The 21,440-nt window shown below is 43.4% G+C and overlaps 1 protein-coding gene across 1 annotated transcript in view; it reads right to left on the reverse strand.

Moving 5' to 3' along the window:
- Positions 1-336: 336 nt before the first annotated feature.
- Positions 337-21,440, reverse strand: part of camkk2 (calcium/calmodulin-dependent protein kinase kinase 2) — an 87,839-nt gene continuing 66,735 nt past the window's right edge. Inside the window, exons 6-18 of the mRNA XM_084324981.1 lie at positions 21,138-21,174; positions 20,740-20,873; positions 17,129-17,165; positions 15,593-15,614; positions 15,331-15,419; positions 13,514-13,713; positions 12,429-12,482; positions 11,794-11,867; positions 10,974-11,061; positions 9,673-9,804; positions 7,813-7,916; positions 5,468-5,521; positions 337-911 (exon numbers count right to left, since the gene is read on the reverse strand). Coding sequence (XP_084181107.1) covers positions 839-911; positions 5,468-5,521; positions 7,813-7,916; positions 9,673-9,804; positions 10,974-11,061; positions 11,794-11,867; positions 12,429-12,482; positions 13,514-13,713; positions 15,331-15,419; positions 15,593-15,614; positions 17,129-17,165; positions 20,740-20,873; positions 21,138-21,174 — 1,098 coding nt within the window. The 3' untranslated portion in view covers positions 337-838. The remainder of the gene's footprint in view (positions 912-5,467; positions 5,522-7,812; positions 7,917-9,672; positions 9,805-10,973; positions 11,062-11,793; positions 11,868-12,428; positions 12,483-13,513; positions 13,714-15,330; positions 15,420-15,592; positions 15,615-17,128; positions 17,166-20,739; positions 20,874-21,137; positions 21,175-21,440) is intronic.

Here is a 21,440-nt window from a genome sequence, read left to right on the forward strand (position 1 = left end):
CCTATTCTACCATTACGGAGGCTTCCCCTGCTTCATCACATTGGAGGCGACCCGCCAACGTAATAAAATGTTCCCGTCACCCCCGAAAAAAGAATCTTATTTATCCAAAACAATTTTGTATCTTTTACTTACATAAGGGTTCTAGGTGCATGAATTCCACTTGTGTTTTGCCCTTGAATATGGATCCTAACCGGGTCCCAATATCCTTTAGTTTGCTCCAAAAGTTGTCTCCAATAGGGTCTTCATGCCCCCCCGCCCCCTAATAAGTGTTTAAGCTCGCCCCACTGGTGACGTCATCACCCAAGTCTCTCTGAAAGCCCTGACCGTTGCCCCTGCCGTAAACATGGACATTTTGGTGGAGTGGAGAGAGAGAAAGACAGGGTGTCCAGGGCCACAGTAGAACACACAGCCGTACAGTAGAAAGACAAGAGTGTCCAGGGCCACAGTAGAACACACAGCCGTACAGTAGAGGCCTGAGACCAAGCATGCCGGGACCACAAATGCATGCAGGAAAAGAGAAAGAGAGGGAGGAGGAAGGGGGGAGGCTCCCTTCAGGAAGTGTCCGTGTTTTTCACTCACGTCTTTATCCAAAGTCCTTCAACTTACCACTAAAGTCCTTTCAAACCTACGTACATATGGAGGAGTCGATGTAACAAAGGTGTTTTCATTCTGTATTTTAAGTGCCTAGGATCTTCAGAGATCCTCCCGTGTCCTTCAAGCAGTCCTCTCCACGTCCCAGGGAGGCCTTGGTGGCGGGTCGGTTGTACCGTATATATAAAACTGTGAGTGTAAAGGGGTCAGGCTGTGTAGTTAGCTGGCTGGCTGGCTGGACTCTGCATCAGGACAGAGCCTCGTCCTCGCCCACGTAGGGCAGGTCCATACTCCTCATGCCGTCCGCACTCTCACGTTTCCTAGGAAACCAAACGGGAAAGAAAACAGGGTTCAAGTTTAAAAGGAATTCATCCATTTACTGCTCCGTGCCTCCTGACAATACTGTACCTAGACAGTGTTGAGAGATCGCCTTAGTAAAAGCTCAGGAACCGCTTAGCTGTTATCAAGCAAGATGGCAAGCAAGGGAAGTGATTCTGACTAGAGCTGGGTCGGATGGAATTGCGCAAATAATTCTTAGCGCTTGGTGTCAAGGACGGGTTGGGTTTACCACAAAGTACAATACCACGAGTGCCACAAAGTGTAGTCACTTTACCGTATTGTGCCGAATATAAGACATGTTTTTTTTCTCCTAGACAACATCCTATATTGAATAAAACAACGTGTTTTATTATCATTATTTTCAAGGTTTGGTCTTTAAAAATATTTTTTTTCAAAATGAGTCTTCTAATCAGGGTTGTCTTATATTCTAAACGTTACACTAGCTTACGTTTCTGTGATTGTCAACTTATCTGACACTGAGTTGTATTGATGGCATAAACCCCACCTATCAGACACTCCAAGCCTGTTTAGGGAGAAAATTAAGAAACATTCGCAAAAAATAGTAATTGTGCCTATAAGTGCATTCTGGGAAGCTTGACTGGAGATCAAGTGCTCCGGTCGGAAATATGGGGTAACTGTGAGAATGTATATATTTTTTGGGGGGGGGGGTAATATTTACTATACAAAGCATACAACTAACAATACAACTTGCAACAACTAAAGTGAAACTAACTATAAATATTTTACCATATAATAACTAGATATATAATTTTATTACGATCAACTACCATGCTCTCCACCATTTTCACCATTGTGAAACGTCACATCTTGGAAACGTGGGTAATACGGTTCAGAGGAGCACTTGAAGGCACAATATCTGATTCTAGAAAGTAGTTACTGTAGCTGGACAATCAGGGCAAAAAATGGGCCATGTGACAGATAGGAGATATAGAAGTTGTTCTCTTGTCCTGGGGAAGCAGGGGAAGGGTTTACTGATGCATCATGCAAAAGAACAAGTAGCAACCGAGAGAAGAACGGGTGCTTTGTGAACGGTCACATATGTTCCCTTGGCTGGTGTGAACGGTCAAGGATCGGACGGCCCGTATTCTGGCCGTCACGCACTCGCGCGCACATTGTGCTCGTCTATCGGCTCAGGGCTGCGTTTTCGCTGATCAACCAATACATTGTTGGAAAGTTGAATTTGCTGCCTTTCGTCACCACACTCACCCTATTGCGTGATTCCATTCTCGAGTTACAAGACGAAACATCCGGCGAGCGTCATTTGATAAGCCGTGACCACGTCCGGTTGTGAACGGTCCTGAACTGACCAGTCATCGCTGATGGCGAAAATTATTGACCACCGTTGTAGTCAAGGAGCATCGGCCCCGAAAGAGATCTCAGATGGGCGCCCAGAGTGGGGGAAGGTGACACGAAGAAGTCCATTGTTTTGACGAGAGCCTCTGAATGAATGGGAGTGGATGGCCATTTAGGACTGTATTGATCTATTTATGACGTGAAATAAATCTTGTACCGGTACCGGGCCGATCTGGCTTAAGAGGTTAACATGGCTGGTGTGAACGGTCTGCTAACATGGCTGGTGTGAACGGTCTGTTAACATGGCTGGTGTGAACGGTCTGTTAACATGGCTGGTGTGAACGGTCTGTTAACATGGCTGGTGTGAACGGTCTGTTAACATGGCTGGTGTGAACGGTCTGTTAACATGGCTGGTGTGAACAGTCTGTTAACATGGCTGGTGTGAACAGTCTGTTAACATGGCTGGTGTGAACAGTCTGTTAACATGGCTGGTGTGAACAGTCTGTTAACATGGCTGGTGTGAACAGTCTGTTAACATGGCTGGTGTGAACAGTCTGTTAACATGGCTGGTGTGAACAGTCTGTTAACATGGCTGGTGTGAACAGTCTGTTAACATGGCTGGTGTGAACAGTCTGTTAACATGGCTGGTGTGAACAGTCTGTTAACATGGCTGGTGTGAACGGTCTGTTAACATGGCTGGTGTGAACGGTCTGTTAACATGGCTGGTGTGAACGGTCTGTTAACATGGCTGGTGTGAACAGTCTGTTAACATGGCTGGTGTGAACAGTCTGTTAACATGGCTGGTGTGAACAGTCTGTTAACATGGCTGGTGTGAACAGTCTGTTAACATGGCTGGTGTGAACGGTCTGTTAACATGGCTGGTGTGAACGGTCTGTTAACATGGCTGGTGTGAACGGTCTGTTAACATGGCTGGTGTGAACGGTCTGTTAACATGGCTGGTGTGAACGGTCTGTTAACATGGCTGGTGTGAACAGTCTGTTAACATGGCTGGTGTGAACGGTCTGTTAACATGGCTGGTGTGAACAGTCTGTTAACATGGCTGGTGTGAACAGTCTGTTAACATGGCTGGTGTGAACAGTCTGTTAACATGGCTGGTGTGAACGGTCTGTTAACATGGCTGGTGTGAACAGTCTGTTAACATGGCTGGTGTGAACAGTCTGTTAACATGGCTGGTGTGAACGGTCTGTTAACATGGCTGGTGTGAACGGTCTGTTAACATGGCTGGTGTGAACAGTCTGTTAACATGGCTGGTGTGAACAGTCTGTTAACATGGCTGGTGTGAACGGTCTGTTAACATGGCTGGTGTGAACGGTCTGTTAACATGGCTGGTGTGAACAGTCTGTTAACATGGCTGGTGTGAACAGTCTGTTAACATGGCTGGTGTGAACGGTCTGCTAACATGGCTGGTGTGAACAGTCTGTTAACATGGCTGGTGTGAACAGTCTGTTAACATGGCTGGTGTGAACAGTCTGTTAACATGGCTGGTGTGAACAGTCTGTTAACATGGCTGGTGTGAACAGTCTGTTAACATGGCTGGTGTGAACAGTCTGTTAACATGGCTGGTGTGAACGGTCTGCTAACATGGCTGGTGTGAACGGTCTGCTAACATGGCTGGTGTGAACAGTCTGTTAACATGGCTGGTGTGAACGGTCTGCTAACATGGCTGGTGTGAACGGTCTGCTAACATGGGCACCGAAAGGAAACTGGCTGCTGTTCCTGACACTTCCACAGGCTGTGTTTCTGGCCCAAGTGTATTATGTGGATCTTGAATGGTATTGAAGATAGGTAAGCTTGGGTTAGCATTAGCACAGTCCTACAGGCATAGATCCAATGTCATACCCATGCTATTTAAAGGGATACCATGACATTTAAATTATTAGTCTGTTATCTTTCTTTACTAACCACTTGACCCATAATGTAGGGCTAAAATCTCTACGATGGAAATTAAATAGCCTGAAAAACAGTGTACAAGCATTTTTTGTATTTCTCATTGAAGCTACAGTAGTTCAACAACAAATCCTACCAAGTTGTTTCCCATGATGCGACAAGTGAGAAGAAAAATAACAGACTACAAATGAAAAAGGCAGTGAAGTATTACTTCAAGTAGTCTTGGGGTAGGTACCGGATATGTTTGGTCAGTTCGGGTTTGTTCTTCAGTTGAGTCGTAAAGCAAACATCGGACGTTTATCACGCTGTACCGAATGTCATTGGCTGTACGTGGCTTCACTGCGATAGCATCAAATCTGTAGCTGTGTCAAGCTAGCTTAATTAAGCTTAAATAAGACTTCCTATGGAGAAGTTTTGCCATCAAAATAAAAGCGCCAGCCAAGCCAATTCATTCATCACGTTAGCACGTTAGCTAACGTTAGCCAGCTAGCAGAAAAGCATAGCGGTGGGGCAATGGTCTCAAAATCTAGAAATGTGTTCGCACCTGTGAACCCTTGCTAGTTTAACACAATCCCACGTGATAAAGACAGTGTTTATTTCTCATTTATTACATGGCGTTTTAACATTCGCCAAAATGCTTGATTGTGATTGGTCAATAGCGCTCGGTTGCCCCTGACAGCGGTCAGTTATTTCTCGATAACTGACCGCTGCCATGGGCAACGCGCAATAATGACCGCCGATACGGGTAACAGAGCGCTATTGACCAATCACAATCAAGCATTTTGGTCGCAGTCACGAAAGCGCTCAGCATATGCACAGCTGCACTGATCAGGTGCAATCAGTCCACACACCTGCCGGCTGCTGGCGATGACAGAGGAGCCACAGAACAACTGCGTCTGCATTTGATCTCGTCTTGTCGATGGTGTAAAATGAATTAGGTATATTGTTAGTAAGTTAGCCATGTAATAAGCGGGATAATGTATAGCTATACTCTGTCATTGTCGCAAAATAATTGACCTTCACTGCGTTTAGAACTCTGTGTCTGTCAATTATTTTGCGACAATGACCTCGTAGCTATACATTATCCCTTATATAACAGCTAGTTCAGTCACTCGATGACAGAATTGACACCATTGCCATGAAGCCACGTACAGCCGATGATCTTTGGTACAACGTGATGTTTGCTATGAGACTCAACTGAAGAACGGATTTGCCAGGCCGAACATATCCGGTACCTACACCAGTATTCTGTACCACCTAAACAGCAGTCAGGCAGGCAGGCAGGCAGGGAGGGGCTGCTGGTGTAGTCCTTTACCTTCTTTGGTTACTATGAATGTAGCAGTGTTTCATATTGCGCACTTTGCCTTTGCTGCTGGGCCGGAGGAGAGGAAGAGTCATGGTAAGAGCCTGCTCTGTGTTTGCATGACAAGAACTTCAATAGAGGCCTTGCACGGAATGTCTTCCAACATGGCTGCCTGTAACATAGCAACCGTTTTGTACATGGCAATGGAAGAGACAGTGGTTGCCATGTACAAACCAACAGTTGCCAAGTGTTGATATATGAGAAACATATCAACAGAAATGTGTAATTTGGTGTCTAATTACTGGATCTTGTAAACAAGTCAGTGGAACAGTAATATATGCTTTCCCAGTGTTTGACCTACTCTACCACTGCACAGAAATTAGGCGTTTTCTTTTGAAAGACGTTACCAATGGTTACAGGTAGGCATCCTGGCACACTCCTACGCATAGCAGTCTAAACACATCTGCCCGAATGATGACAAAATTGGTACATCCACAATCACATTCGTTTGAAAGAAAATGCAGCTATAATGTTGAATTGGGTATATACAGAGTATCACTAATAACTAATAATAATAAATTAACCCTTTCACTGCCACAGGACAGAAGGTTAACCCTTTACTATCACACAACAGACGGTTAACCGTCTAAGAAAAACATACCTTTATGGCTGCATTGATTGTCATTTCATTGTCAGACCAGGCAAATAAACAATGTTGCACAGACGCTGTGAAATTAAATTATTTAAAAAAAAAAATCAAACGATTTTCTGGTCTTATTCATAAAAAGAGACAAAATATTTACTAATGGTAAATAATATAATATGATTTATTCAATATGTTAATGAGTCGCACCAGTTGGTTTACTTCCTGTTTGGGCAGAGATGTGGGAACGTCGTCCAACTCTCTGCATAGGAGAATGGGTATCACTTTATAATAACACCCTGTTATAATACATTTATAAGGTATTTGTAGATAATGAACTAATCATGAACAAACCATTTATATACATTCATAAATGATTATTAAATCATTTATAACTATATTTGTATACCATTTACAAAGTATTTATAACGCATTAGTGGATAATGAACTAATCATGAACAAACCATTTATATACATTCATAAATGATTATTAAATCATTTATAACTATATTTGTATAACATTTACAGATTAGTTCTACATTATTTATAACTCATTATCAACATTGTTTGTACTTGATTTGTTCATCATTAAATAATGTTTAATGTGTAGTAACACATTTGTAGATGCTTTGAAAAATGGATATGAAAAAACGACTATAGTGTATCTCCATTTATTTTTCATGTTCAACAAATGATTTGTTAAGACATTCATAAAACATCTATAAATCATTTGCAGATGCTATCGTGGGGGCCAATCTAAAGTGAAGCCTATTCATCATTAACAAGTGTCTAATACAGTTAATTATTTGTTTACTTTTTCATCACATGTTACAAATGTTGTAGGCAGCTTTCGGATACACCCTTCTTTGTGACATCAAACAGTGACAGAATTAGGACTAAAGATAAATGCAATTTTATTAACATATAAAATACATGTGCATGACATATAGTGTAACATCGGGGGGCACTAGGGCCCAGGAGTACCCTGGCCAGGTATTGAAGAGTATCTAGAGAGGAAGTATCACGCGAGCGAGACTTGACGTCACGTGTGTTGCCGTCTGTTTGAATGGAAGCACAAGTTATCCGTGCTGCGTCTATACTTTCGCTTTTAATAAGGTATGAGCAGGTTAAACACCTTTTTTTGGTGTTTAACCTGCTTCTACAATGTGTTACTACACATTAAACAACATTATTTAATGATGAACAAATCAAGTACAAACAATGTTGATAATGAGTTATAAATAATCTAGAACTAATCTGTAAATGTTATACAAATAGTTATAAATGATTTAATAATAATTTATGAATGTATATAAATGGTTTGTTCATGATTAGTTAATTATCCACTAATGCGTTATAAATACTTTGTAAATGGTATACAAATATAGTTATAAATGATTTAATAATCATTTATGAATGTATATAAATGGTTTGTTCAATAACAGGGTGTTATTATAAAGTGCTACCGTAGAATGCCATGGAAGAAAGAGAACTACAAAGATTCTGTGCAAGGCCTCTATTCTAAAAACTACTTTAAGGAATACACTTTTTCAGGTGTACATTTGAAATTAGTTTGAAATGAAATTAGTTCCATCTGAGAATGTTGACCACTTTCAGTGGCCAGTAGTCATATAATGTGCATTAAAATCCTTAGAACCTACTGTGGCAGGTTGGAACATGTTGTTTCCTAGTTTGAGATATAAACGAGCCTTACTGGAGTAGTTGCCCCTGAGCGTTCTCGCTGCCGCGGTCCCCCCTGCGAGCCCAGTCGAAGGGGTTCCCAAAGGACCGCTTCCTCAGCATGGTCCTCACCAGGATCTGGGGATGGTCAATTGTAGATGGACTGCATTTATATAGCGCTCTTTTATCCAAAGCACTTTACAACTAATGCCTCACATTCACCCATTCACTCACACACCGATGGCGGAGGCGACCATGCAAGGTGCCAGCCTGCTCATCGGGAGCAGCTAGGGGTTACAGTAAAGGTGCTCCCATAGTCGAGCGGACCGTAGACGGTGCGGACTCTGCGAATGTCCGCGCGGACTCAAAGTGGACTCCAAGTGCGAAGCTCCAATTTTCTAATGCGCGGACGTCCGCGGTGCTCACTTGGTGTCACATAAAAGGCTGCTCTGCGTTTTGGTTGACATCGACCTGCATTTAATGTGACGCAGATCTGCATTTTGCTCTGACCACTCGCTCCGTGCCAAGTGAGAGTAGGGCAGGATCATAGCCACTTATATACTATTCTGAGAAGATAATTCATCTGTATCGCAACCGAGTCACAGATTTTGTCGAGGCAGGTAGCATTATGTAGGGAAAGATGAAATGAAATAAAGAAATATGAATTAAAAAAGTTAAAACGAAGTTTAGCCTATTAAATTGTTTTAGAAGCCTATAGCCAATGCCTGCGTGTACATATTTTAATGCTATGTGGACGACTGGCCGAGGACTGCGAGGAGGGGGAATTGCAATTATGTACAAGCACAACTTTGACTGTAAACAACTGTCATCGGTCTCATCATGATTAAATGGGTAGGATTGGTCCGGTAAAACGTTGGCAGGTAAATGACGCTAAATTTAGTTTTACTATCGCTAATCATCACCCATTCCAATTCATATACATTTGGACCATGATGTATTTTTTCATCATCTGAAGAAACTTGAGATGTTGGAATGGCTTTTCTAAATGAAGTGTGTAAAACTGCCAGTTTTATTTCGAAATATTGGAAACGGAGATAACACTCTTTATTTTGACATCGGAGGACGACGACATGACAGTAGTTGAACAGCGTGGGAAAACTGGCGCAGGACATGTAGGAAATTGGTCCGCAGAGGTACGCTCAACTATGAAAGCTCAAAGTGTCCATGCGGACCTCGCAGAGTCCGCTCCGCGCACTGTCCGCTCGACCATGGGAGCACCTTAAGTGTCTCGCTCAAGGACACTTCAACACACTGCCTGGGAGGAGTCGGAGGCGACTGCTCTACCTGTACAGAGGTGTTTTTGGCCAACAGCTAAAACATTTGTGCTGAGCTAGGCTAGCTTGCAGACGGATAGCTTTCTACTGAAACACACAGTGAGGAAATTGGTATCTATATCTTCATGTCTGACTCTGGAGAAGATGGTAAGTGCCTTTCCCATAATGTCTGTGTGTTCCTTTAATAGATTACATGTATCCCACATTTATATAGTAAAAAAGAAAAAAGGATTGGGGCTTTAATGAGTAGAATAAATAGAATAGAATAGAATAGAATAGAAATCCTTTAATAATCCAGAGGGAAATTCGGCACTACAGATTGCTCACATTGAACAACAATAAACATTTAGGCAGTTAATGGGACTAAAATAGGAATAAGAATATAATAATATTAAAAATAAGAATAAGATTGAATAAAGAATAAAATACGGTCCGGGATATACATTCTGGTATGTATATACATTCTAAAATCTTAAATATACAACTATCGAGCCAAAAATATACAGAAATATACAGTAAAATGTACAGTAATAAGTGTCAAAATGTTAAGTGAAAAGTCTCCAGGAAGATGAGTGACAGCATCAGCTGAATGAGCTCACCACGGTGGCCAAGCTGGGGATGTGTTTGACGGAGTTCTCCACCTCCTCCTCGGTCACTTCTATCAGCATACAGCAGTTGTCGTCCTCTGGGGGGAGGGGCTCTGCGCCGTGTCGCGTCACCCACGGCTGCACCTGCACACCAGGAAGAAGAGGAGGAGGCGGGACTTAATTTAACACTTTCACTACCAAATGTTTAACCCTTTCACTGCGACAATACATAAGGTTAACCCTTTCACTGCCACACGACAAAGGGTTAACCCTTTCACTACCACACTACAGAAGGTCAACCCTTTACTATCACACTACAGACGGTTGTGATAGTAAAGGGTTAACCTTCTGTAGTGTGGTAGTGAAAGGGTTAAAGCAATTTCATTGACTTCTTTGTTAAATAAACTAATAATGACTATTAGAATAGTCATAATAGCCATGTACAATAATACTGTATATACCGTATATATACAGTATATTTGTATATTTATATTTACTGTATATATTTATCGACACCAGTCTGAAAATACCTGCATATAATCCTGTTTACATACTATATCTACCGTAATTCCTCTAATAGTAACCCCGGCTTGTATTTGTTTCAACTGTAGCGGGTACCAGGCTTGTATTAGGAGGAGGCCTGTATAAGAGGGAGGCCTATATTTCAAATTTTCAAACGGATCATAATGAATAAATCAACATTTTGTGTCAGTTTGAACCCAGTAAAATGTACTGGGTTTATTTATTGAAACCAAGTACTGTATGAAATAGTAAACAGTGCAATTACAGGTGGTCACTGGTCATTTCAACGTTTTCAAAGTGAAATCAAGGTACTAGCTCAGTATGCAGCTCAGTATATTAGTAACCCGGCTTGTATTAGGAGGCCGGCTTATAATTGCTTAGCTCAAGAGCGCACCCGGCCATTAATAGAGACCCGGCTTGTATTTGAGACCCGGTTACTATTAGAGGAATTACGGTATATCTGTATATATCCCTTACCTACTCAGTATGACCCACTACTACATAGTGTATCTATTTATACCTCTATCACTATTTATACACAAATCACAACATGTAAATAAGACATTGTTTGGAGTTGTTGGAAAGTGTATTTTGTTACTTTTGATGGTAGGCTAATGGTCCCTATCCACTTCCAGTCATTGTGTAAGCTAGCTAGCGCACTGCAGGTCACTCTCTCTCTCTCTCTGCACTGCGCGCACAGAGATGAGAAAGGTACCTATTTTCTTGTCGGACGATGGCAAATAAGCTAATTTCCTTGTGTTCCTTTAAAGCTACAGGTGTATGAAGCAGACCTTAATCTGTGGGACTGATATCCTGGTCTCTGGGTTCTTGTCCAACATCTTCAGCAGCAGGTCTTTCAGGTCCTCTGAGATGTCAGCGCTGTGGGGAACAGCAAGAGGAACCCGCCGGGTTAAAGCCCCAATAACAACAACAACAACAGCTCCTGAATGTCAACACAGGTGTTTGGATACATTTCCTCCCTGGTCCTGCCCATGCTTTCCTGTGTTCATCCTTTTGACCATGACCCCCGACATATGGTGTCTCCTGGTGAGTTTGTATATATTATGTAATATATCATTATAGTGTGAATAAAAAAAATTAAATCAATCAATAAACATGCAGTTCTACATTGGGAAGCTGTAAGAGAACTACACACAAACACAAGAAATAAATCACAACTTGCATAAAATGCCATCTGGTGGCTGGTTTGATCCAAAGTGCCTTACATACTTTTTATGTATGGTTCACCCCAGTGGGAATCAAACCTCTAACCCTGACAGTGTTAGTGCCTTGCTCTACCCATTGAGCTACACAGGGGAATCAAACCTCTAACCCTGACAGTGTTAGTGCCTTGCTCTACCCATTGAGCTACACATGGGAATCAAACCTCTAACCCTGACAGTGTTAGTGCCTTGCTCTACCCATTGAGCTACACAGGGGAATCAAACCTCTAACCATCACAGTGTTAGTGCCTTGCTTTACACGGGGAATCAAACCTCTAACCCTGACAGTGTTAGTGCCTTGCTTTACACGGGGGAATCAAACCTCTAACCCTGACAGTGTTAGTGCCTTGCTCTAGTCTACCCATTGAATGAACCGAGTTGTACTTACTGTTCAGGCAGCTCAACAGGCTGGGTCTTGATCTTCTGATGCAGACTGAGAATACGCTCATCCATAAACGGACACTGGAGATTCAACAAGCAGAGCCGGTGATCAGCAGAGTGGAGACAGGCTATACTCTGGCTGCCATGTTGCTGCCACTTCTCTACAACTACAGTGTTGGCTAAAAGATTTCCTCCGTTACAGTGTATAGAACTCTGTTTACATCTGTAGGCTCCTGGAGATATGTCAGTACGCACATGGGAATCCACTGCTTAAAACGTGTGTTTCTACCTCTTTTATCTCCTTATTTTGTTATATTTCTTATAATCTATATATTTGATTGTCCATTTATGTTTTCTAAAAATTTCTAAACAATGGCTGTGTAGTGGTGTTGACAACGTTTTCACTTATGTTATCTTAACTTAAGGCCGCCATTTTTTAAATACCTAACATTCTAAACGCCAGCTCTTGCATAGAGTTAAAATGCACTCAGTCGGCATCCTGAGCAGGATATGGAGCCAACATGGCTGCCACGCTGAAAAGTACCTGGCTCTGTATATCAAGAGAATTAACGGTGAAAAAGATAATAAACTCTAAATGAACTGAAGATAATTATCTGTTGCACATGAGTGATAAGGACTCACCACTCCGAAGACAAAACAGTACAGTGTCACACCCATGGCCCAGACATCCAGAGCCTGCAAAACACCAGGAGGGGAACATTAGGGTTAAAAAAGAAACTGTACACCAATCAAATTAATAAATTTCAAAGAATGAAGGGCCTGCATTTCACTGCGATAACTCCAGAGGGCGCTATTTAACTGCAGTAAAAACACTCTAAAAGGTAAAGTGGGCATTTGGTTCAGCAACCAAAATCAGGCCATTTATTATAAACAGATGATCTTTTATTTAATCTGCACATAAAGCTGAAACACCACAGGGGAATTGTATGTAATAATGTATAGACGGTTTCAACTTGACACCATGAAACATTCCAAATGGACCCACGTCTATTTCCTAAATGCTAAAGCAATAACTGACGGGAAAATACACTTGGGTTCAAACTGTTCCCTAGCAACAGAAGTCCAGGGAAACCATTTATACAACGAAGACAGACTTCTGTCTGCTGTATTCTTTAGCTGTGACCAGCAGCTCTATAGCTATGTTGCTTGGTCCACAAAAGTGTCCCCACCCTCTAGAGGCCACAGTTTTTGCCCTAGGAGACTGAAATGTGTGTGCGAGTGTGTGTATTAGGGCTGACCTCGACTAGTCGAATAGTCGACTAATCGATCGAAAGGAGCTGTAGTCGACTGCCAACCTCTTAGTCGAATGCAATTATTATTTTCTTTTTTATACACTTTTTTTTATAATTTTTTGTAATCATTCTTTCCAAAAGCAAAGAGGCCTAGAAGCGTGGCTAACGCTAATGGTGCACATACCATCGAGGCTAACTGCCTAAGAAAACGGGCACAGAGGCACTGAAAGAGAATTTCACACACTAGACATATCAAGATGTATCCATCAGTGGACCAATTGCATGCTTTCGCAGAGGAGAAGAAGCCTTCAGTCAACTTCTTCATTTATTGTTTTGCATTCGGGGGGGTAGTCGACTACCAGTCGACTATCTGCAAATTTCGGCCAATCAAAGTCGACTATACAAATCCTTAGTCGGGGTCAGCCCTAGTGTGTATCATGTGATTCATGTCACAGACAGTATCCGCTTGTTTACCTTTCCGGAGAAGTTCTTCCTGGTCTCGGAGAGCGCCTCGGGGGCGAGGAAGGCGGGCGTTCCCACGGTGCTCGTCAGCAGAGCGTCAGCCCCTTCGAACTGGTTACTGACGCCGAAGTCTGCGATCTTGATGTGGCCGTCCTCTCCTACCAGCAGGTTGGATGGCTTGATGTCCCTGTGGATGATCCTCTGGTAATGCACTGGGAAACATTCAGGAGGGAAGAGACACACACATCATTACGTACGGTATACATGATGCATGTACAGGAGAGGATAGGAGAGGAGAGGAAGATAATAGGAATGTAATAGAGCAAAGAGGAGAAAAGAGAAGAGGGCAGGGAGAGAGGAGATGAGAAAGAGAAGACAGAGGAGAAAGAGGAGAGAGAAAAGAGGAGAGGAGAGAGAAAGAGGGGGAATGTAAAGGAGAAAGGAGGAGAGGACAGGAAGAGAGGAGAAGACATGGTCCGTAGTGCTAGCGGTACAAAGTCAGAGCAGATCATCTCACATCAAAATGTTCACCAATTAGAAATGTGACTAAATTGATTTGATAAAAAAATGCTTCCCAGATTATGAGACATGACCTTTGAAAAGAAACAGTTTGGTGTTTAATAAGAGAAAGAGAGGGCGCGGTCAGGTGGCGTAGCAGAGATTGCGTTCGTCACCAACACCGGAGACGCTGGATTCGCCTGTTCGAATCCAGCTCACAGCTCCGGCGTTGTCACCAGCTTGGCTGGCCGTTCACACTAATACAATTGGCTGTATTAGAGGGTGGGAAAGCTGGCGGGGTGGGTCCGGGTCGTTGTAAACAGCGACTCCTACAGTTCGGTCGGGGCGCCTGCTCAGCGCGGATAGGATCTAAGGGGGGTAGTGTGATCCTTCCACACGTTACACCATCTCAGTGAGAGTCCGCGCTGCCAGGTGAAAAGAAGCGGTTGATTGGCTAGACGTGTGTCGGAGGAAGCACGTGGTAGCCTCCACTCTCCCAGACCGACTGTGGGGGGTAAGTGCGCAGCGACCAGGAAGGGGATTGGGAATTGGCATAACGACTAACATTGGGATGGGAGAAAATCTGAGGAAAAAGGAGGGGGGAAAAGATCAATTAAAAAAAAATTAAAATAAGAGAGAGAGAGAGAGAGAGAGAGAGAGAGAGAGAGAGAGAGAGAGAGAGAGAGAGAGAGAGAGAGAGAATTTTAAAACCCCTAGGGTACACATATCCTTCCCTCTCTGCCCTCCTCTGCTATGGAGGAATACTTCAAACACCAATACAGGACTAGGACATGGAGCTGAGATACTAGGCTTATGAAAGGATATCAATAGGGTGGCCAGACAATTCCTGCACCCAGGCCCCATATGAGCAACTGACGCCAATGGTCCTCACCCTTAGCTAGCTATAGGCTGTCTAGAGCAGTGGTTCCCAGTCATAGCTAGCTATAGGCTGCCTAGAGAACATCTGATGAACCTCTGAATAAGAACCTAAGAACGTCTGGTTATCCTCTGAATAACAACCTAAGAACCTCTGAATAAGAACCTAAGAATGTCTGGTAAACCTCTAAATAAGAACCTCTGAATAAGAACCTAAGAACGTCTGGTGAACCTCTGAATAACAACCTAAGAACGTCTGGTGAACCTCGCACAGTTGATCAGTTAGTTTCATGTCATGCCTTGACATTTATATCTGCAACCCACAAAGATACCGTAGCCTGGAGAAAGGTTCCCATCCTCAGCCCCCAGAGGTTCCTACTGAACACATGTAATCTACCCTGTGACCCCGTGGCTAGGAGTTATTGGTGGTCTAGAAAGAAGGAAGGAAGACTCACAGAACTCGATTCCCCTGAGAAGGTCCTGGAAGTAGAAGCGAGCCTGGTCCTCAGTGAGAGGTTTGTCTGTAGGCACCTCCATCACAGCACTGATCTCACACACACACACACGCACACACACACGCACACACACGCACACACACACAAAAACATCCAGGAATACAAACACTTAAGTACACACACACAAGAGAATTAGCCGTCAGTACTTAACGTGATTGAGCCGATTCCAGCTTTACATTGAGTAACGAGAGGCTTAACTCACCCTTGTTTCACCAGCTCAAACACTGTGGGAGAGACACAGAGAGGGTTAGTGCTGCAGAACATGATATCCAAGATGATCTGAGACCAGTCATAGTGAGGTGTGTTATCGTCATGTGACCAGAGCAGTCTGATCCTAGGTCAGTACTCCTTCTCTTGATAAATACCGTCTATACTGTTCCTAGACCGGGGCCAACTGCATCCTGCAGTAGGACTGGTCAATAACTCAATATCATCGTCTAGCCTCTTTCAATGGGGTCACAATGTGATGGACATTATGATCAGGGATTACAATTATGTTTCATTTGTCTACATTAATGATAGCAAGCAAATATCTCTGATAAATTAAGATCTGAGGGAAACATTTACGTTTGTATTTGATATAACGTTCTACATTGCCACGCAGTTCAATGTGATGAACATTGTATTATTTAAGATGTGATTTAAAAAATGTGAACAGATAGTGTCATATACTGTATATAGATATAACAATAATAATAATCTGAACATCTTCCATATCACCCAACCCTGGTCAGGTATAACTACACTATCCCTGACTTCAAACATGTACTGTAGCTGTCATGAAATACTAATGATCCCTTATTGATTGAACCCATTAAAGAGTTAGCCTGGACTGTACAGGGATGATTGATGCAGCGTGGAAGTGTCAGCTCTTAACATACTGTAGGACTATAGCTAACCGTGGGCTAAGATTGTGCGTGTGCGTTTGTGGAAAAACTACGTTGGCCTTTTAAAATTACTTGAATGTGACCCTTTCTGCATGGATGATTTAATGTGTGTGTGCATGTGTGTGCATGTGTGTGTGTGTGTGTGTGTGCGTGTGCATATGCTGTGTGTACATGTGTTTGTATGTTTGTGTGTATTGTATGTTTATTTGTGAATGTATGTTTGTGTGTGTGTGTGTGTGTGTGTGTGTGTGTGTGTGTGTGTGTGTGTGTGTGTGTGTGTGTGTGTGTGTGTGTGTGTGTGTGTGTGTGTGTGTGTGTGTGTGTGTGTGTGTGTGTGTGTGTGTGTGTGTGTGTGTGTGTGTGTGTGTGTGTGTGTGTGTGTGTGTGTGTGTGTGTGTGTGTGTGTGTGTGTGTGTGTGTGTGTGTGTGTGTGTGTGTGTGTGTGTGTGTGTGTGTGTGTGTGTGTGTGTGTGTGTGTGTGTGTGTGTGTGTGTGTGTGTGTGTGTGTGTGTGTGTGTGTGTGTGTGTGTGTGTGTGTGTGTGTGTGTGTGTGTGTGTGTGTGTGTGTGTGTGTGTGTGTGTGTGTGTGTGTGTGTGTGTGTGTGTGTGTGTGTGTGTGTGTGTGTGTGTGTGTGTGTGTGTGTGTGTGTGTGTGTGTGTGTGTGTGTGTGTGTGTGTGTGTGTGTGTGTGTGTGTGTGTGTGTGTGTGTGTGTGTGTGTGTGTGTGTGTGTGTGTGTGTGTGTGTGTGTGTGTGTGTGTGTGTGTGTGTGTGTGTGTGTGTGTGTGTGTGTGTGTGTGTGTGTGTGTGTGTGTGTGTGTGTGGCCAGGTTTGGCTGTCTGGCTGTCTTACCCATGTACAGATGGTCCTCACTGGGATCGTCTAAAACCTGGTGCCAAGGCAGAGAGAGAGGAGATATGAGCTGAAAACACTCTCTACTACAAGGATCATTACAATGGAGTCTCTACCTGCAGGGCTTACAATTCATGTCGACTGTTCCAGGACCGTGCCAAATGGTGTCTTTCTACATGTCTTTTTTTTTTTTTTTTTATCTACTGGGACCTTCCGTAAATCTGTTTTATGCCAGTGTCGTATTAAATATGGATCAACCAGTGAAATATGGATCGTTGCCAAGGTGACACACTGTCGCCACCATTGTAAACGATAGGAAATTAACTAAATATTTTAAATGATTCAATATTAGCCATGCTCCCATGATATTGTTAAAAATCATTACAGCCTACCCTATCTGAATGTCTCAAATCAACCACAGGATATGTTTTAATGTGGTTTTATTAAAACGTATTAAACATACCTCTGACTAACGTCCTCTCTCCCTCTCTGTGTGGTGGTGTTTGTGGGGGAGGGGAGTAACACTGTTGTTCATGTAAATCTTTCTTACACAAGACTACTGAGATGAGTAACAAGCTAGGGGCATCCATAGAGAAGTTATACAATTTTGTTCTGTGTGCGTGCGTGTGCGTGCGTGCGTGCGTGCGTGTGTGCGTGTGTAAAAAAAAATAAATAAAAAAAAAAGTCAGAAAGACAGAAAGTCTACACTACAGGGAAAGTGAGGACAGTAGCGCTCTGGCCAATCACAACCTCTGCCACCCAGGGAACACAAGAACACAAAAACTACAGTGCTAAAGATATTATGATAAAATATACCTGCAAGCAGGGATGTGGGGGCCAGGCATACCTTTGCAGACATTAGTCTACAGATTATGTGAACAAAGTTACATGCAGACTGGTGAAAATCTGTAGGAAGAGTAGCATTTTAAGTGTTTTTCACAGGAAAATTACGTCATTGAGGGCGGTGAAGTTGGCTTGAGCGGAACCGTTTTTCAAAAACGGATGAAGTGCACAGGGCGTAATAGTAATGAATAACTACATGGACAGGTCGAGATTCGAACTCTGGACCTACTGTTGGCCACTGGCCACATGCCAAACATGCCACTTGGTGACAGAGATCACGTGAGGGTCCCTAAACAGTCTGCGGCTGTGGTTGATACATTAAAGCATTTCCGTTTTTTTTTTTATCCTCTATTTCTCCGCCCTAATTTTTCTGTGCTTTTTCCTCCCATCCCAATTTAGTAGTTATGCCAATTCCCCCCTCCCCTACCTGGTCGTTGTGCGCATGTGCCCCCTACTGGTCGGTCAAGGGAGCCCTGAGGTCTACCACATGCTTCCTCCGACACATGCGGAGACAGCCAGCGGCTCTCTTTTCACCTGACAGCGCGGACTCTCATTGGTGAAGTGTAACGTGTGGGAGGTCACGCTGCCTTCACCACTTCCTGCCTTTTGCTGTGCAGGCGCCCTGACCTGTAGGAGTCGCTGTCCACAACGCCAGATTACCACCCCATCGACTTTCCTCCCGCTAACTCAGCCAAACGAGTTAGTATGACGGCTGGCCCAAGCCGGAGGCAATGCTGACACCCAGATTCGAGACCGGAGTCTCTCGCATTGGTGACAAGCGCAATCTCCGCTGCGCCACCCAGCCGCCATTACATTAAAGCATTTCTGAGACATGACTCAACATCCCGTTTGGCGGCTTTGTCACCAAATTCAATTGGATGAATGAATTGGAAAATCAAAAACAAAAGTCATACCTGTGTAGACATTAGGGTTGGGTACTGTTCACATTTTAACCGGTACCTGTGAATCGATACCGGTACCCAACAGTACCTTTTTTCTGTACTTTAGTCTCAAAAATTTTTATCTACCTACCTCAGTTGTAAAAAAAAAAATCCAAACTTCAAATAATTTATTATCATTATTATTTATTTAGAACAATTTGTTAATATATATATAATATTGCAGCGAGCGTTGTCTGCATCTAGCTTTGTAAAGTGTAACAACACTTGCGACCGTTTTCGGCTTGCCATTGCCCCGACTGCGTGTAGCTTTATGCCAAGCAAGCAGTGCAAAAATTTACCGTAGTGGCATGCAGTAATGCGCCTTTCATTTTCGCGGAAATAGGCTGTCTATTGCCATTCTCTTTGACAAACTCTAACCTTAACCAGCTCCTTAACAACGCCTAAACTTAACCGTTCTAACCTTAACCAACTCCGAAACAATGCCTAACCTTAACCTTAACCTTAACCATGCCTAACCTTAACCATAGAAATTATATTGCCATTCTCTTTGACAAACTCTAACCTTAACCAGCTCCTTAACAGCGCCTAAACTTAACCGTTCTAACCTTAACCAACTCCGAAACAATGCCTAACCTTAATCGGCGAAAGAATACACGTTAAAAAAAAATCACGTTAAAAAATATTTTCGATGGGATTCGAACTCGCCAGCAAACAAGCCATAGGATCCACAGCCATGTGTCCTTGCCAATTGAGCTATTTGTTGGATACTGAATAATGGGCGGTGACTTATATATATTGAGCTCCGCTCGTGTCGCATGCGCGGGCACCTCGCGCGAGCACGCCGGCGCACGCACGCACCTGAGCGAGCACGCCGCCGCCGCCGGTGCACGCACGGTAGCATTTGTCTGAAAAGAAGGGCGCTTTACCGCACTAGCGTGCGGTGACGAATGCGGAAGCATTTTTGCACTGCTTGCTTGGCATTAACGTACAGGCGCCCCGACTGCTTTGTAGTTTTGAGAAGCTAGTGAAGGGCTACATCTGTTCCTCCCTCCCCAACACCTTGGACCCCTGCAATTTGCATACCGCCCCAACAGGTCCACGGAGGACGCCATAGCCCATGTGCTACACACAGCAGCATCACACCTGGACAAGAGGCAGGGGAACTATGTGAGAATGCTATGTATTGACTACAGCTCAGCATTCAATACCATAGTCCCCTCCAAGCTCGTAGTCAAGCTCAGAGACCTGGGCTTGAACTACGACCTCTGCCAGTGGGTCTTGGACTTCCTGACAGGAAGACCCCAGGTGGTGAGAGCAGGCAACTGCACCTCCTCATCCATCACTCTCAACACAGGTGCCCCCCAGGGCTGTGTTCTGAGCCCCCTCCTCTACTCGCTGTACACACATGACTGTGTGGCACAGCGAAACAGCAACACAATCATCAAGTTTGCTGATGACACAGTTGTGGTGGGCCTGATCTCTGCAAACGACAAGAGAGCCTACCTGGGAGAGGTAGAGAACCTGGCGCTGTGGTGCCGGAAGAACAGCCTGAACCTACCTGAATAACGTGGCCGTTATTGGCCGAGATATTATGGCAACAAAAGTGCAGCGCTAGCGTACGTCTGTTACAACTTATGATTTTAATGATAATCAGCTCTATAAAGGACAAATAAAGCATTGTTAATTTGTAAGAAACATAAATGAAAATGGCGCAGGGTAAGTTATATTCATTATAGTTTGTGAAAGTTTTATAGAATCATAGAATGCGTCCGTATTTGGGTTACCTGACGTCACCACCACAAACACCGCCAACAAGTGTTGCGAGGTCTGTCCATGGCTGTATCACTTCAAAAACCAACCACTCACCTCAACCAGCTTCACTACATTGGGATGATCCAGCTTTTTCAGGATGGCAATCTCTTGGTAGACCCGCTCTAGGGGTCCTTTGGGCTGAGGGGGACCCTCTGGGACAGCTTTGGCTCCGCGGGGAGGGGGCCTCCCTAACGAAGAGAAGAGAAGAGAAGAATGACACATATCCCCATGAGGGATAATACAGGTTTCTACTAGTACTACTACTACTGCTGATGCTACTACTACTACTGCTGCTGCTACTACTGCTAATACTACTACTGCTATTACTGCTGCTACTACTAATGCTAATACTGCTAGTTTAGTTTTTTTTGTTAGAGGGACAACATACATTAAGGAACATTTTATAAAATATAATGTAAATGTACCCAATTGTTGCCTAAAGGCACATTTACATTGGCAGTCCCCCTGCCAGAAATAATGGGCTAGTACCTAGTACAAAAAAGATGAAAACACAAGTACAAACACATTAGCAATAATATACATAATTCAACCCTTGCAATATACACAGTTAAAAATACTACTGCTACTGCTACTACTACTACTGCTGCTACTACTACTACTGCTACTACTACTACTACTGCTGCTAATACTACTGCTACTGCTACTACTACTACTGCTGCTACTACTAATACTACTACTACTGCTACTACTACCACTACTGCTGCCAAAGTCTGTCTTAAGAGAAGTTGGTTCAC

This window comes from Notolepis coatsorum (assembly GCF_963971535.1).
Source record: "Notolepis coatsorum genome assembly, chromosome: 11".
NCBI classification, from domain to species: Eukaryota; Metazoa; Chordata; class Actinopteri; order Aulopiformes; family Paralepididae; genus Notolepis; species Notolepis coatsorum.